At 50.3% G+C, this 14613-nt stretch overlaps 1 protein-coding gene across 50 annotated transcripts in view; it reads left to right on the top strand.

Moving 5' to 3' along the window:
• SEC16B (SEC16 homolog B, endoplasmic reticulum export factor) overlaps positions 1 to 14613 on the top strand; it is a 64448-nt gene that overhangs the window by 44868 nt on the left and 4967 nt on the right. For 43 of the 50 annotated variants that reach the window (XM_084977669.1, XM_084977663.1, XM_084977686.1 and 40 more), the window contains 8 exons: positions 1696 to 1807; positions 3694 to 3799; positions 5547 to 5687; positions 6885 to 7004; positions 8421 to 8493; positions 9784 to 10083; positions 10924 to 10994; positions 14304 to 14456. In XM_084977669.1, the coding sequence (XP_084833795.1) occupies positions 1696 to 1807; positions 3694 to 3799; positions 5547 to 5687; positions 6885 to 7004; positions 8421 to 8493; positions 9784 to 10083; positions 10924 to 10994; positions 14304 to 14456 (1076 nt within the window). Of the gene's footprint in view, positions 1 to 1695; positions 1808 to 3693; positions 3800 to 5546; positions 5688 to 6884; positions 7005 to 8420; positions 9311 to 9783; positions 10084 to 10923; positions 10995 to 14303; positions 14457 to 14613 lie in introns of those variants that run through there. The other 7 variants (XR_014816268.1, XR_014816271.1, XR_014816267.1 and 4 more) reach the window with 2 other exon arrangements.

Genomic DNA, 14613 nt, shown 5'->3' with positions numbered 1-14613 from the left:
GAGTCTTAGGATCTCTGTTGGGCCCCAGTCTCTGCCTCTGCCTTTCCTTTCCCCCGGTAGCTTCAGTGTTCGGAGGAAGAAACTCCAGGGAAAGGAATGTCCTTCTTGCCTTGCCATCTCCCCGATTTCTGCTGTGAGCCAGTGCAGGCCAGGCTCCTGAGACTCTGTAGTCCTGCTGCTGTCCGAGGCTGCCCTAAGTCATTGATTTCCCAGCCTCGGGTCAGACTCCCCTGCAGACAGAGTTAACCCACGGGTATCTTCCCTACTGCTGCTGTTAGTCCAGCCCTGACTCAGCTCAACCCAATAGGAAAATCTATTTTTGCCTGACCTACGCTGGGTAATTGTGTCATCTTTATTTCTATCATCTCTCTGTGAACGTGGCCTTGTAAACACTTAGGGGCTGTTGAATATTCCAGATCAGTGGTCCTCAGATTTGGTCAAGATTTGGAAGAACGTCTAAAAATCTTCACTTTGTGGAACTTGGTGAACTGCTGCTCTGTGAAACTTAAAATAGCTACGTGTGAGGTGGTGCCCCCTCAAATATGGCAGCTTGTTGGGCACCTGGGTAGAAAGAGGACTTTTGTGGAACCTTCTTGGGCACCGGGCACTGTGCTTGTTGCTTTATCTATTTGAATTCATTTAATGTTGAGGTAATGGAAAATGTATGGGAGAACCTTTTAAAACTGGGAATGGTTTGGTAATGAATGTGATTTTTTATGAGCGCTGGGAGAAGCCTTCTATTGTTGGATTTCAGCAGGGGAGGCATTAGTGCCCCAAGAAGCCTAGTTAAAAACCTGCCACCCCCAATGGCCCGCTTGCCTCCCGGCTCAGGTGCAGGTATCTGTACTCATTTTTTTCCCCTCCGGAAGGACTCAGAGGCTTAGAAACGTCCTCATCAAAAATCCGTTAGGGGAGTTCCCGTTGTGGCGCAGTGGTTAACGAATCCGACTAGGAACCATGAGGTTGCGGGTTCGGTCCCTGCCCTTGCTCAGTGGGTTAACGATCTGGCGTTGCCGTGAGCTGTGGTGCAGGTTGCAGATGCGGCTCGGATCCAGCGTTGCTGTGGCTCTGGCGTAGGCCGGCAGCTACAGCTCCGATTCGACCCCTAGCCTGGAAACCTCCATATGCTGCGGGAGCGGCCCAAAGAAATAGCAAAAAGACAAAAAAAAAAAAAAAAAAAATCCGTTAGGGAGAATGGGAAATACTGCCTTATGCTGGTGGAAGCGAAGTGAAATGTAATGTCAGAAGTCAAAAATCCGGTGGGAGGAATTCCTGTCGTGGCACAGTGGAAACGAATCCGACTAGGAACCAGGAGGTTGCGGGTTCGATCCCTGGCCTCGCTCAGTGGGTTAAGGATCTGGCGATGCTGTGAACTGCGGTGTAGGTCGCAGATGCGGCTTGGATCTGGCATGGCTGTGGCTGTGGTGTAGGCTGGCAGTAACAACTTTGATTAGATCCCTAGCCTGGGAACCTCCATATGCTGCAGGTGCAGCCCTAAAAAGACAAAAGACCAAAAGAAAAAAAAATGTGATCGGAGAGGGAGTGGGGTTTGGAGTCCGTGACTCGTAGTGTGAAAAGCTCGAGGCTTTGTTCTCATGAGGCTCCACTAGGACCTCAGAGCCCCCTCTCCAGCCCTCTCCCTCCTATGCGGGTGGTGGTCATGTCCCATGACCCAGGCTTGTTCTCCTCCTGCAGCTGGCAAGGGGCTGGTGGAGGCAGCTCACTTCTGCTACCTCATGGCTCACGTGCCCTTCGGCTACTACACCGTCAAGACAGACCACCTGGCCTTGCTGGGCAGTAGCCACAGGTATGCCATAATTTGGGGGGAAAAGGAGTGGGAAGGACGTCTTCCGGGGATTGTTTGAAGGGCCTTCATGGTTCCGTTTTCCATCGTCTTGTGTGAATTTCAGCTACTGCGGGTCCCCTCCCCTGGGATGATTTTCGGGCACAGGTAGGTTCTGGGTGAGATGCTGCCGAGTGAGTGCCGCATCACACCGCCAGGGGGCGTCGAGCCCAGGCGCTGCTCTGGGAAGCGGCGAGCCGGTGCCTGTGAGTTGTATTGTGCCGCTCTGGCCACTCGGTGGCGCCCTGACTCCACGACCAGAGACGGACTCCTGCGAAACGCTAGTGAGATTGGGGCAGGTTGAGGCTCTTTGCTTTAGGCCGCCCCAGGCCTGTTTTCAGAGCCTGCCTTGGGCCAAACCCGAAAGTGGAAGAAGTTTGTGTTGAGCCCCCACAACCTGCACTAACACAAACTACTCAGTCCTGCCTGTCGCTTATTCCCTGCTGGGCATAGCATTAGGCTTTTCACACGGAAGGATCTTAATAAGCCCCCAGACAGCGAGTAAATGGACCAATAGACCTGTTTGTTCTCTCGCCAGCCCGCATTCTGGGTCTTTCTCTTTCCCTGTAACAGTTAAGAATTCCTAAGCTCTTACATTGAGCCATCCATTTTATTTGCACTATTTCCTTTTATCATCACACATTTATCCTGGGAAGAAGGCATATATATATATTTTGAGTTAAAAACATTTTTTTATTAAAGTATAGTTGATTTACAATATTCCTTCCATTTCTGCTGCACAGCAAAGTGAACCAGCCACTCATACACATGCATTATTTTCAAAGTTTCCATCATGTTCTAACCCAAGATACTCGACACAGTTCCCTGTGCTGTAGGGTAGGACCCGGTCACCCATACATTCCAATGAAATAGTTTTCATCTACCAACCCCAAGCTCCCTGTCCATCCCCTTCTCTTCCCCCCACTCTGCCCCACAGCAAACAAGTCTGCGTTCCAAGTCCAAGAAGGCATATTTTTAATCTTCATTTTATAGAGGAGGGAAACAGGCACAGAGAGGTTGAGTAACCTGTCGAAGATAGCACAGCTAGTGTGGGCTCAGGTTGGACTTGGCATCCAGACTGTCAGGCTCTTCTTTGTAGAAACGCTCATCCCAGGGCCTGTTGTTAGGGTCATTTTCTCTGATGGGACATAGCTTATCAAAGAAGCTCATCCTGGCCAGATGTGACAATAAGAGAAATGGGTTAATGTGTCTCCCTCCTAGGTTTACATTGTACAAGGATGTTTCTGGAGACAGAGTCCTGACCACAGGGGTAGCCCATGTGATTATGATTTCAAACCAGGCAGCTGTCTGGGGGCCCGTGGGGACTCCCAGGGCCCTCTGATCACGTTCACCCAGTTGGCTTCCTCACTAGAAGGACCGTCCAACACAGGGACCCGCATTTGACTTTTGGCTCAGCAGTGTAGCCCTCTGCCTGCCGGGCCTTCTTTCCGAAATGTCACCTTCTCACCTCGCTCCATCTCTTCTGCTCTTCTGCAGGCTGGCCACTCGCAGATGCCCACTCTGGGCTCTTGCATTGAGTCTGGCCCTCAGCGTGCTTATGGGGGGGGGGGGGGACGACCCAGTGCCCGACCCAGTGCCCTACCCAGCGAGGAGAGAGGGCAGCTTGCCTTAAGGGACCCTCCAGTGAAGAAGGCAGGGGACCTCCCTCCCTCTAGAGCCTACGGGGCCACAGATTCTCTTTCTCTCTTGGAGCTGCCCCAGGGATCAGCCCAGGACAGAAGCTTTACCGCGAATGGGTGCAGCTGGTGTTTGGCTCTCTGCTAGGATTGAAATCCAACCCCCTACCCGCCCCCACCTCAATCTCTTTTATTGTTATTCCCTGATTTTAGTCAGGAGTTTTTGAAATTTGCAACAACTGAGGCCATCCAGAGGACGGAAATCTTCGAATATTGTCAGATGCTGGGCCGCCCCAAATCCTTCATCCCTTCTTTCCAGGTAACTGAACCCTCGCCAGGCCACCACTTTGGCTGCGCCCCCTTGGCCATGGGCGGCTGGATTTTCAGCTTTGCTGTCTGGCACACAGGGGCCGGGCTGAGTCACCCCCTGGACTTTTCCTCATTAGCTGGAGTGTGGGAAGGGTTAGGATTTCTTTCTAGCCCCCCTAAGGGTCTGCATCTTAAGATGGGAAGGCAGAACACTGCTGTGGCCTCTTGGCTGGAGGCTCCCATCTCACTCTTCGTGAATGAGAATCGGTGGCAGCCTGGCGTTATCGCCTCACGCCTGCCCTGCGGCTCCTTCCGCCAAAGGACCTCACTTTCCGCTCAGCTCCGTGGCCATCCTGCAGGGAGTGGGAGCAGGAAGGCCCCGCGGGGGCCGCTCACCCTTTTTCCTCTCCTTCTGCCTGCCTCGCCTATCGCTCTTGGACATCTCCATCTCCAGTTCTGGAATTTCCTCCCTGCTCTGTCCTTGGCCCCCACCTTTCTTTCTTCCCTTCAGGGCTGCAGCTGTGGTTCCGCATCCAGGTTCCAACTTCTCATCTCAATCTCTCTACTGGATGCCCTGTTGTCCCCTGAAATCCATAAAGCCCGCTTCAGTGCCTGTATTGAGAGTGGAACACACACACACACACACACACACACACACACACACACACACACACAGTGAAACACAAAACAAACAAAGGCTTGGAAATGAATGAATTACCGTCTGTAGGGAAATGACCCAATGAGTATCTTTTTAAAGAGTTTTACCAAAGGCCCATCTTCTCCATCAAAGCCCTGCTCGACCAGCTCCTTTGCATCCACACAGGTCTTCAGTCTCTTTATTTCTCTTCTTTAATCATCCCACCTCTCAGCTGTCTTTGTGCTGAAAGCAATGAGATTGGCTGGTGTTGGGGAATGAGTTCTACATGCCTGGCACTGTGCTATGATGCCCCCCCCCCTTTTTTAGAAGAGGTTTTTTTACTTTTGTTTTCATTTATTTATTTTTTTGTGCTGTGATGTTTGACTGAATGATTTCTGATCCTGTGAGGCAGGCGTGATTACACTCCTTTCTCAAAAGAGGTTCAGAAGTGTTCCATGCTCTCAGCTCACATCTCTTGGGTACCGCTTGTTCAGAGGACTTAGTATCTCATTGCATCTTCACAACAACCAAGGGGGAGATGGTATATCATCCCCCTAGTATAGTGAGGAAACCAGGGCACAGAGAGAAGGTGGGGTGAGTAGCTCAATGTCCCATACCTGGCATGGAGCTTAGATTTGAACTTGGGTCTATCTGATTCCCAGCCCTCATGCTCCATCTGGCTCGGTCCCTCATGCTTCTCCGCACCCTTACTTGTATCTTACTGCACTGGAGTCATTTTTGTTTTCATTTTTTTATACAATCCCACCCCCATCCCTGGCCCATGCCTTGTCCTGTGCCCCGTGTACACCAGGCTTCCTAGGGATGTGGGCTGCCAATAAGGAGTGAAGACTGGTACATTGCCATGGTGACCAGAGCCTAGGGAGGTTCAGCTGATGTGCCTTCCATCCCTTTCTCTATAATGCAGGAACTGTGGGCTGGATTTGGAACCCCATGCGAATACAGATAGCATGCCCCCAGTGGTACAAGGCCCTCGTTCAATGTTTGGATCCAGAGTTAGAGGAAGTTGGCAGCCAGCTGACTTCCAAGAAGTCTTATCTCCCATGTCCCTCTTTCATTCCCTGCCTGGATGGACTCATCACTGGCTCTGCTCCTTTCACAGGTGTATAAACTCCTTTATGCTTCCCGTCTGGCAGATTACGGCCTTGCGTCCCAGGCCTTGCATTACTGCGAAGCCATCGGCACAGCCCTCCTGAGCCAGGGGGAGAGCAGTCACCCTGTGCTATTAGTGGAACTCATCAAGGTGAGCTTCTCAAAGGGTTCTCTGCAGGTGTGTTATCTTCAGTGTTCAGAGAAAACTATTGTAAAGCGGCTCAGACTCCCCATTTCATCTCCTTTGAACATGCTGTAAAATTGGAGCCCATGGCTGTCTTTGACCACATATGCATGCCCAGATGTGATAAGCAGAGGCCTGACACTGCACAAAGAAGGATGCTGTGGCAGGGGGGTGTGGGGGGTGTGGAGGCAGTGAAATCGGGGGACTGGAAACCAGGCGTGTACCATGCAGGAAATTCATTTTTGCATCTGCTGTTTTGGTACAGTTAAAACTGCATGTTAACAGTGAACCGCTCTAATGATAAAAACTGGGTTTAAAAAATATATTTTAGTGATTAAAACAGGAGATGGTCCTTATTAAAACGCTTTTAGATGCATGGAATATTTGATCGCATGTGAGATACATTCAAAGAAAACACACAAACAAACAAAAAAAGAAAACAAAAACAGGGCAACTTTTAGTTCCTAAGAAAGAAAACAATCAGGCAAATAGTTGTTCCAATGAATTGAAGAAAAATCCATTAGCAGAGAGTAAAAAGGCAACTTAACATCAATTTTTGCTTTGCTTCAGACGAGGCCCAAGTATCAGAGTCCATAACCAAGAAAACTGGTGGTGCTGAGCCCCCTTCCCTGGCAAATTTCTGCCAGTAGGATGATGGTTGAGGGAAGCTCAGGACCCAGAATAGAGGTATAGGAAAGTTTGGAGACTTAATGATGAAACAGTCTTGCCATACAAGCAGTCCTTCTACCAGCAGCGTGGGCCTCCCCTTGTAGGGGGGCTTGTTAGAAATGCAGAGTTTCAGGCCCCACGGACTTCTGGGATCAGAATTGGCATTTTTAACCAGGTTCCAGGTGATTCCTGGGAGCCCTGAAGTCTGAGAAGCACTGTTCCTGAGGCCAGCTGTGCAGAGACATAAAGCAGAGTCATAGTTTCACCTCCTATTTTATCTAAGTATCTACCCCCAAGATGGGTTAACTGTTTATATTGCGATTTGGGGGAGATACCTTTGCATTTGCTACCCGGCCATTCTTCTTTGTGATCTGGTTTACAAGTGAGTGAAGGCTCCCTTTCTTCCTCTTTCTTACTGCCTCTCCCCCTGGCCTGTCCACTTCTCTTCTCATTTCTCTCCTCCTGCTGCCCTGACGGTCTGGAAACCTGGCACAGCTGGCAGAGAGACTGAAGCTATCGGACCCTCTGGTTTTAGAGCGCCACCGCCGCCCAGGAGACAGGGAGCTGGAGCCAGACTGGCTGCTGCACCTTCGGGGGCGGCACAAGGAGCTGCAGGTGATGGGAAGGGGGTGGCTCCTGGAGCCGGCAAGTCCCCAACTCCAGGGAGGGCCATGGGGTCCCTTCACCCACGAGGCACAGCCTGACCGGGGAAGGGGTAGCTCTCGGCTTCCTGGCTGCTGCCTCATTTTCCGGTGTCTGTGTGTGAGATGGGGGGGCCCTCTTCCCAATCCCCCCTGCCACCCATCCCTGCGGTCTCAGAAAATACATTTTATGACCTTCAAAGCATCCGTCTCTCTGGGAGGAACGATGGCTCACTGTGGCCCCGTGTCACTTTCATGTACTGTAGGGCAATTGCTTAAAAGATTTCCGGACCTTTCCTTTTTTGTTCTGACAATTACAGAAGCGGCTGGCAGTAATTGGAACAGTAATTGGAACAGGGCCTCCTCTATTTTCTTTCCCCTGTGTCTCTGAGAAAGCACAGGGGGATTTTTTTTTAGGTACACACGGCCCACTCTGGGGCCCATGGTTTACTTCCTTCTTTTTGCCCCTTCCTCTGGGAAAGGATGACCCTCCTGGTCCCTGCCTGCTGTGTGCAGAGCTGGGGGGTAGGAAGGCCGGAGGCTGCCCCAGCCCCACCACCTCCTGCCTCCAGTCCTAGCAGTCAACCAAGCCTCCCTTATCTTGTCACCTCTCAAGTTTCTTTTTGATTTAATTTTAAACCACGGTTCACTGCATTTTTTTTTTTTTTGTCTTTTTGTCTTTTTAGGGCCACACCTGCAGCATATGGAGGTTCCCAGGCTAGGGGTCCAATCGGGGCTACAGCTGCCAGCCTATGCCACAGCCACAGCAACACAGGAGCCGAGCCGTATCTGTGACCTATGCCACAGCTCACAGCAACACCGGATCCTTAACCCACTGAGCAAGGCCAGGGATCAAACCCGCAACCTCATGGTTCCTCATCGGATTCGTTTCTGTTGCGCCACGATGGGAACTCCTGTCTTTGTTTTTCTTTGTGTTGCTTAAGAGGCTTTTATGAAAATACATTCTTTTTTTTAATTTTTTTATTATTATTATTATTATTTTTTGTCTTTTTGCCTTTTCTAGGGCCGCTTCCGCGGCATATGGAGATTCCCAGGCTAGGGGTCGAATCGGAGCCGTAGCCACTGGCCTACACCACAGCCACAGCAACATGGGATCCGAGCCGCATCTGCAAACTACACCACAGCTCACGGCAATGCCGGATCCCCAACCCACTGAGCAAGGCCAGGGATTGAACCCGCAACCTCATGGTTCCCAGTCGGATTCGTTAACCATTGCGCCACGACAGGAACTCCCATTCTTCTTTATATTCTTTTCCACAAAGGTTTATCTCAAGATATCGAATATAGTTTGCTGTGCTCTGCAGGGGGACCTTCTTGTTCATCCCTTCTATATGGAGTAGTTTAAGAGGCTTTTACTTTATCTTAATAGCAAAAGGGAGCAGGAGACACTGGGGATCCTCATCCTGCTCATTTGGATATTTCTGGAGCCAGAAAAACAACAGGTACCCAAACCAATGAACTGAGCGTGTAAATTGCTGACTCTCAGGATCTGATTACGTGAGGTAACACAACTTAAAAAATATTCCTACCTCCCTTACTGGAGCACCTTCCTTGCCCATATCAATGTAACCCAGTGGTCCGGGCCCCCTTTCCACACAGGTCTGCTGTCCACAGCATCCCTGACACTTGTGTTTTGGCATGATTAGAGTTTTTGTTTCCCATTCAGCTGTTACGCTTGTGGTGTGGTTATCGAATTGTTTCATTTGTGTCAGTAGCGTCTCCCCAGTTGAATACCTTTCTCGAGGCCAGAGCTGGTGGGTTGTCCGGTGTTTCATGTCAGTGGTGGGGACATAGGAAGCATTTAACTGCCACACACGTGAAATAGGTTTCAAAGTGTTTTCAGGAGATTTCTCCTTTCCTCTCAGGATGCCTCAAGTGTTGGGTGGGGCAGGCATCATCACCCCAGTTAATTCTGTGCCCTTTCCCCAAACAGCGCCCCCTGGTGGGGTCAGGGCAGGCCCTCATCTCCTGCGGTTGTTCCCCAGCCTTTTGTGCTTCCTTCAGGGATGAGCAAGGGGACAGCAAGGAAGTGTAGGCCTTGGTTTCTGTTTCCCAGCTTTGCTGCTGTGTCTCAGAATTTGTGAGGGCGAAGGGCTGCAGGAGCGCCAGGCTGGGTGTTTCTGAATAGCCACTTCCTCTAGGAAGCAGCGGTGTCTCCTCTCACGCAGTTGAGCCGGGGGGTCAGCTGACCACACCAGTCCCACAACCTTGGGTCAGACATTGTCCATGTCCACACCTTGGTCCATCTCATCAGCAAAATAATAGCTCCAGAAGGAATCCTGCCAAGGTCCCTTGTTAGAGCTAGTGCTCTGCTTCCTGAAAAGCAAAGCTCTCATTCCCGAAGTCTGATGTGGCTTTTAACTGGAGACTTTCTAAGCTTCCGATGCCCAGGGCCATCAGGAAATCCTTAGAGGAGAAAGTTTATCCAAAAACAAAAAATACGGAGTTAAAGGCGATAGCAGTTTCTGCGCTCCCAAGCCCCTGGGTTTAAGGCTCTGCGATTGCACCCGGTAGCGAGGGAGATGGTTTTGTAAACTCTAAGTCATGGGTGGTGAGACGCGTTACAGTCACTGCTGTGTGGTGCTTGGCATCACACGAATGGCAGCCACACCAGGCCTGTCCCTGGGGCTGCTTTCAAAGAGCACATGGGCTGGAATGTCCCTGGTGTCATCAGTCCACACAAATGTCACGTTTTTGTCACGCTCATTTCTACCTCTGCCCTGTGTCCTTAGAACACACTTTCTACCAGGATCTTTCTGGACAGCAAGGCAACTCGGAAGCCCTTGGGGGCTGCTCAGCCCAGTGGCCAACGCCAGAGCAGACGGGCCCAGCCCAGCTCAGCCCACAGCAGCCCTTTGCCCTCCAGCCCAGCTCCTACCCAGCAGGAGGAGGTTCCCAGCAGACTGGGATCCCAGTGCCTCTTTACGCAGTTCCAGAGACCCATCCGCCAGGGACTCTTGGCAGTGTGGCCGTGACAGGGGCTCCTGGAGAAAGGGCCTGGGAGGAAGCCCAGCAGATGCACTCGCCACCTGGTAAGACCTGCCAGCGAGTCAGGGAGCCTCGGGTGAGGAGGTGTGGAAAGGAGCAAGCAAGCAGATGAGCGAGGGGTAGGGACCAGTGTGGGGAGAGGGAGCACGTGAAAATCTGACCGGTGGGTATGCACATGATCGAGGGCCTCTTGTGTGTTAGCCTGAGGCTGGTCCTTCGTGAACATCCAAGGGGGATGTCTCTCGTCCATTCCAGCCCACTCTCGACTGGGACGGGCATAGTGCGGCCAACAGCAGCCTCTGCTACTCTCCCCCTGGAGTCTGTGTAGTCTCTAGGGCAGAGGCAGGCAAAGGCAGGGAAGGCTACAAGTGCCTCCAGCTGTAATTTGGGCCAAGTCCTCTTTCTGACATCATCAGTGCTGGGACAACGGGCAGAGCCCTGTGCTTTTATCCTGTGCCATCAGGCCTTGGCCATGGGGGGCTGAGGGTGAGTGAGCAATGGTGAGCGATGCCAGGGAAGTGCTGGAAATCAAATAAAAGGATCATGTCTTAGACTTTCTAAGATAAGGTGCTGTTCAAGGTGGGAAACTCACACTGAGGGGAAGGCCCTGTGATCCAGCTCAGCGTGGCCCGGATTTCCGGGATTTCTGAGGAATGACCTTGCTTTGGGGTGGGGGTTGGTTAGCAGCACGTCCTGGGGTGGCTGGAATTAAGAGGGCTGTGCAAATGGACTTTGCATTTACTGCCATGCACTTGGGGCTATGGGCTCGGAGCTCCAGCTGCTTTGCAATGAGGAAAGCCGACTGTGTCCCCATTACCCTTCTTCGGGAGAGATGGAAAAGGCACAGCCTTGCATCACAATATCTGTTGTTTTTTGTGCCATAGGAGAGAACACGGTGGTGTCTTCAGAAACCTTCCAGCCTCCTGATGGTCAGAAGGTTGTTTTCAAACCACAGGTGAGAGGACCAAGCCTGGAAGATATGGGTGCCGCTCTGAGCTGCGGTTTCCTCCTGGTGCCCTGGTTACTTAGCCACATGCAGATGCCTTCCTGTGCCTTGCACCAGCCCTTTCCTCCGTGATGCGCTTTCTTTCTTTTTGCACCAGATCCTGAGAGGTGGAGAGGAGGCTTGCTCTTGTTTATGTCCCATTCCACCAACCTGTGTCCATGGGGTCAAGGGCAGCAGGGCTGGGTTTAGTTTTGGTCTCACAGATCTGCTCCGTCTGATGCCCTCTTCCTACTGTCATACCGAACACTTGCCATGCCCTGCCATGGAAGACTCTTGATATTTCTTTTAGTTTTTTCCCTTGCTTTATTCCCAAGAAGGACCTATGGCAGCTGTGTCGCTCCTCTTCAGGTGGGCTGTAAGGTCTTAGAGGTGACCCTGTCTTGTCAGTCATCCATCCAGCTACTGAATGAATGAATCCCTTCCCCCAACAATGGGCATCACTAGTTCTGAACTTCAGATGTTGTCTAGCTTTGCCTGGTGGAGGGTGATTAACTTTCTCAAGTAGTAACCGGGCTACAAGCCTTAAAACATTTTTATGCTTGACTTTTTTTCCTGACTGAAAAATCAGTACAGTATTGCTATAGAAAACTTGAAAAGTGAAGAAAAAGTATCCTATAAAGAATCAAACAGACATCACTCAGAAGCCCACAGTCAAATATTTTGGTTCTTTCCTTCTAATGTTTTTTCTATGTACACATTGCTCCTGCTCTCTGAAAGCAGAGAATTCCTGTGAAACCTTTCATAAGTTTAAATGGCATAAAGGGAAGAAGCAATTACCTTAGCACACATCTTGCTAATGATGCACAAAATAAATCGAGATAAAGCACAGATGCTCGCAGACACAGTTCAAAGCTATGGCGGCTTGATGCTGAGTTGTTGAATGTAGTTTCCGGGAAGGAGCTTGGCGGTGCCGCGCTCACTGCTTGGGGTGCATGCTGCCTCTATCATGGCTCCTGCAAAACAAACACTGAGTGCTATTTTTGCTTTTTGCCTCTTTTTGTAAAAGCAAAAATCGTCTTTGGATTTTTTTTTTTTTTTTTTTTTTGGTTAGTGAATACAGGCACTAATGTAGGTCTTTGGTAAAAGCAAAGTGGCATAACACAAACTTTCATAAAGTGGGGGATACCTGTCTGTGTGTATATGTGTGTATATAAATGTATATACATAGGCCTGTGTTTTTAAATGGCTAAGAGCATGTAGATGAAGCTTTATTTCTTATTTGTTTAGTACAATAAAATGAGATTTTCCGTGCCGTTCCTAAAGATGTTTTTGTATCGGTGTGATAAAATCCACGGTAGGAAAACACCATCCCTCTTGCATTTCTTCATTCACGAATGCTGAGGTCCTTCGGTGTACCTGGCACTGTTGCAGGCGCTGGGGAATTCATAGGGAACCAGACAAAGCCAACCCTCATGGGGCTTCTGTTCAGTCAAGGTGACTACAAATAAACCACTGTAGGCTGGAGGGATGTTACTTTCGCTGGCGTGGGAGGGAAGGCATCTCTGAGGTCAGAATGGAGGGTGGGCATGAGTCAGGCAAGTATTCAGGGAACAAGTGTTCTGGGCAGAGGGCATTGCAAGAGCAAAGGCCTTGTAGTGGGACTGACTTGGTGCAGTCAGGATGACTGTGGAATCATGGTATCTCCCAAGTGAGCAGCAGGAGAGGGGGCTGAGAAGCAAGACCAGGGAGGCAGAGAGAGGCAGGGTCCTGGAGGGCTTGGTAGGCGCTCAGATTTTAATTGGTCTTTCCCACATTGCTAAACCCTTCAAGTGTGTCTCTTTTTCTTTTCTTTCCTATTCTTTCTCACTACTCTTCCCTTCCCCTCACATGTAAAACGCTGTGATGGACATTCTAGTATTTAAGCCCTTGTCTATGTCTTGAATTACTTGATTAGGAAAAATTCCTAGAAGAAGAGTCAGATGGCTTAGGTTTGAATCCTTGGTCTGCCAGTTACTAGCTGTGTGATCTCAGTCAGGTTGCTTAACCTTTCTGTGCCTTAGTTTTCTCATATGTAAAATGGGATGATAATAATAGTCCCTACATTATAGGACAGTTGTCAGGATTAAATGAATCACTGTATATAAAGTGTTTAAAATAGCACGTGGTACGAAGTACATTTTGTTCTCATTAGAATAAAACAATAAAGCTTTTTCTGTATTTGCCAAAGGATTTTTCAAAGGTTATATGAATTACCCTTTTTTGGGAGGGTGAAATGTATATATATAACACAAAAGGACAAACACGGTCTGATCCCACTTCTATGAGGCACCTAGAATTGACACATTCATAGAGAAAAAAAGAGTAGATAGAGGTTACCAGGGGCCAGGAGGAGGCGAAATGGGGAGGTGGGTGTAACGGGACTAGAGTTTCTGTTGAGGAAATGGATGAAACGTTCTGGAAATGGATGGATGGTGGTGGCTGTACAACATCCTGAATATACTAGGGACTGATTTGCACCCTTAAATAGTTACACGGATAAGCTTTATGCTGTGTATATTTTAGTGCACACACAACACTAACATAAAGGAATGTGAGTGTGTTTTTCTCCCCTCTGGCACATCTGCTCACATGTAATCTTGAGCAAGTCTTCGAGGGAGCGAAGTTGAGGGTGAGTTAGGCTTGGTGTTTGTCATACTCTCTGTCCTTCAGTGGTTTTCACACTCCCTGTCCCTCGGTGGTTTTCACACTCCCTGTCCCTCGGCGGTTTTCACACTCCCTGTCCTTCAGCGGTTGTCTCACTCCCTGTCCTTTGGTGGTTGTCCCACTCCCTGTCATTCGGCGGTTGTCACACTCCCTGTCCTTCGGCGGTTGTCCCACTCCCTGTCCTTCGGCGGTTGTCACACTCCCTGTCCTTCGGCGGTTGTCACACTCCCTGTCCTTTGGTGGTTGTCACACTCCCTGTCCTTTGGCTTCGTGGGTCCCTGAGGGTGTTCCCTGGCTCTCTTCATCACCAGCAGTAGCATTCCAGCCCTTGTTCCAGGCCCGGGCATAGTTCTGGAAACCTGATCTTTCTGGGGGAAGAAGCACATTGGCCAACCCCCCGTAGGCTTAGGGAACATCCAAAGGTTGGGATTGGGCCCAGGCCTTGTCCTGAGACCTTCGGCAAATCATTTCTCCTGGCTCGGCCTGAGTACCTCATCAGTAAAATGCAAGGCTGTCCCACTGGTTTATTGAGCAGGTCAGGTGAGGGAGTCCAGGTAAGCATGCCTTTCTCACCTGGAGAGTGCTGTAAAAATGTTCTCTTTTTGTTCATTCCAGGTGCCCCAGCTTCCCAGAGCACGACGTGTGTCTGAGAGCTCAGCTGTTTCAGACAAGGATGATGAGGAGGGGTCCTCTGACGAGGCAGATAAGAAGTCTCCCCAAAGTACTGCCCAGAGAGAAAGGCCTGGAGAGGCCAAGGAGAATACGAAGGTGGCGGGATTCTTCTCTTCCCATGGCTCCCTTCCCAGACGGTGGAGCAGAGCTGGGCCTTGGGGCTGTGGTCCTGTCCCCTCCCCTCCCCTCCTGTCTTAGCGCAGTGGGTGGGTGGGCCTCACATTCAGAGGGCGAGGTGACCTGCCAACCACAG

This window comes from Sus scrofa, chromosome 9 (genome assembly GCF_054392235.1).
Source record: "Sus scrofa isolate SSC_HxYL_T2T_F1_AM1 chromosome 9, Sscrofa_HxYL_maternal_Yorkshire_Landrace_v2.0, whole genome shotgun sequence".
In the NCBI taxonomy this organism is placed as follows: domain Eukaryota; kingdom Metazoa; phylum Chordata; class Mammalia; order Artiodactyla; family Suidae; genus Sus; species Sus scrofa.
The sequence above is the reverse complement of the archived record's forward strand: the minus strand, read 5'-3'. Positions and strand labels throughout refer to the sequence as shown.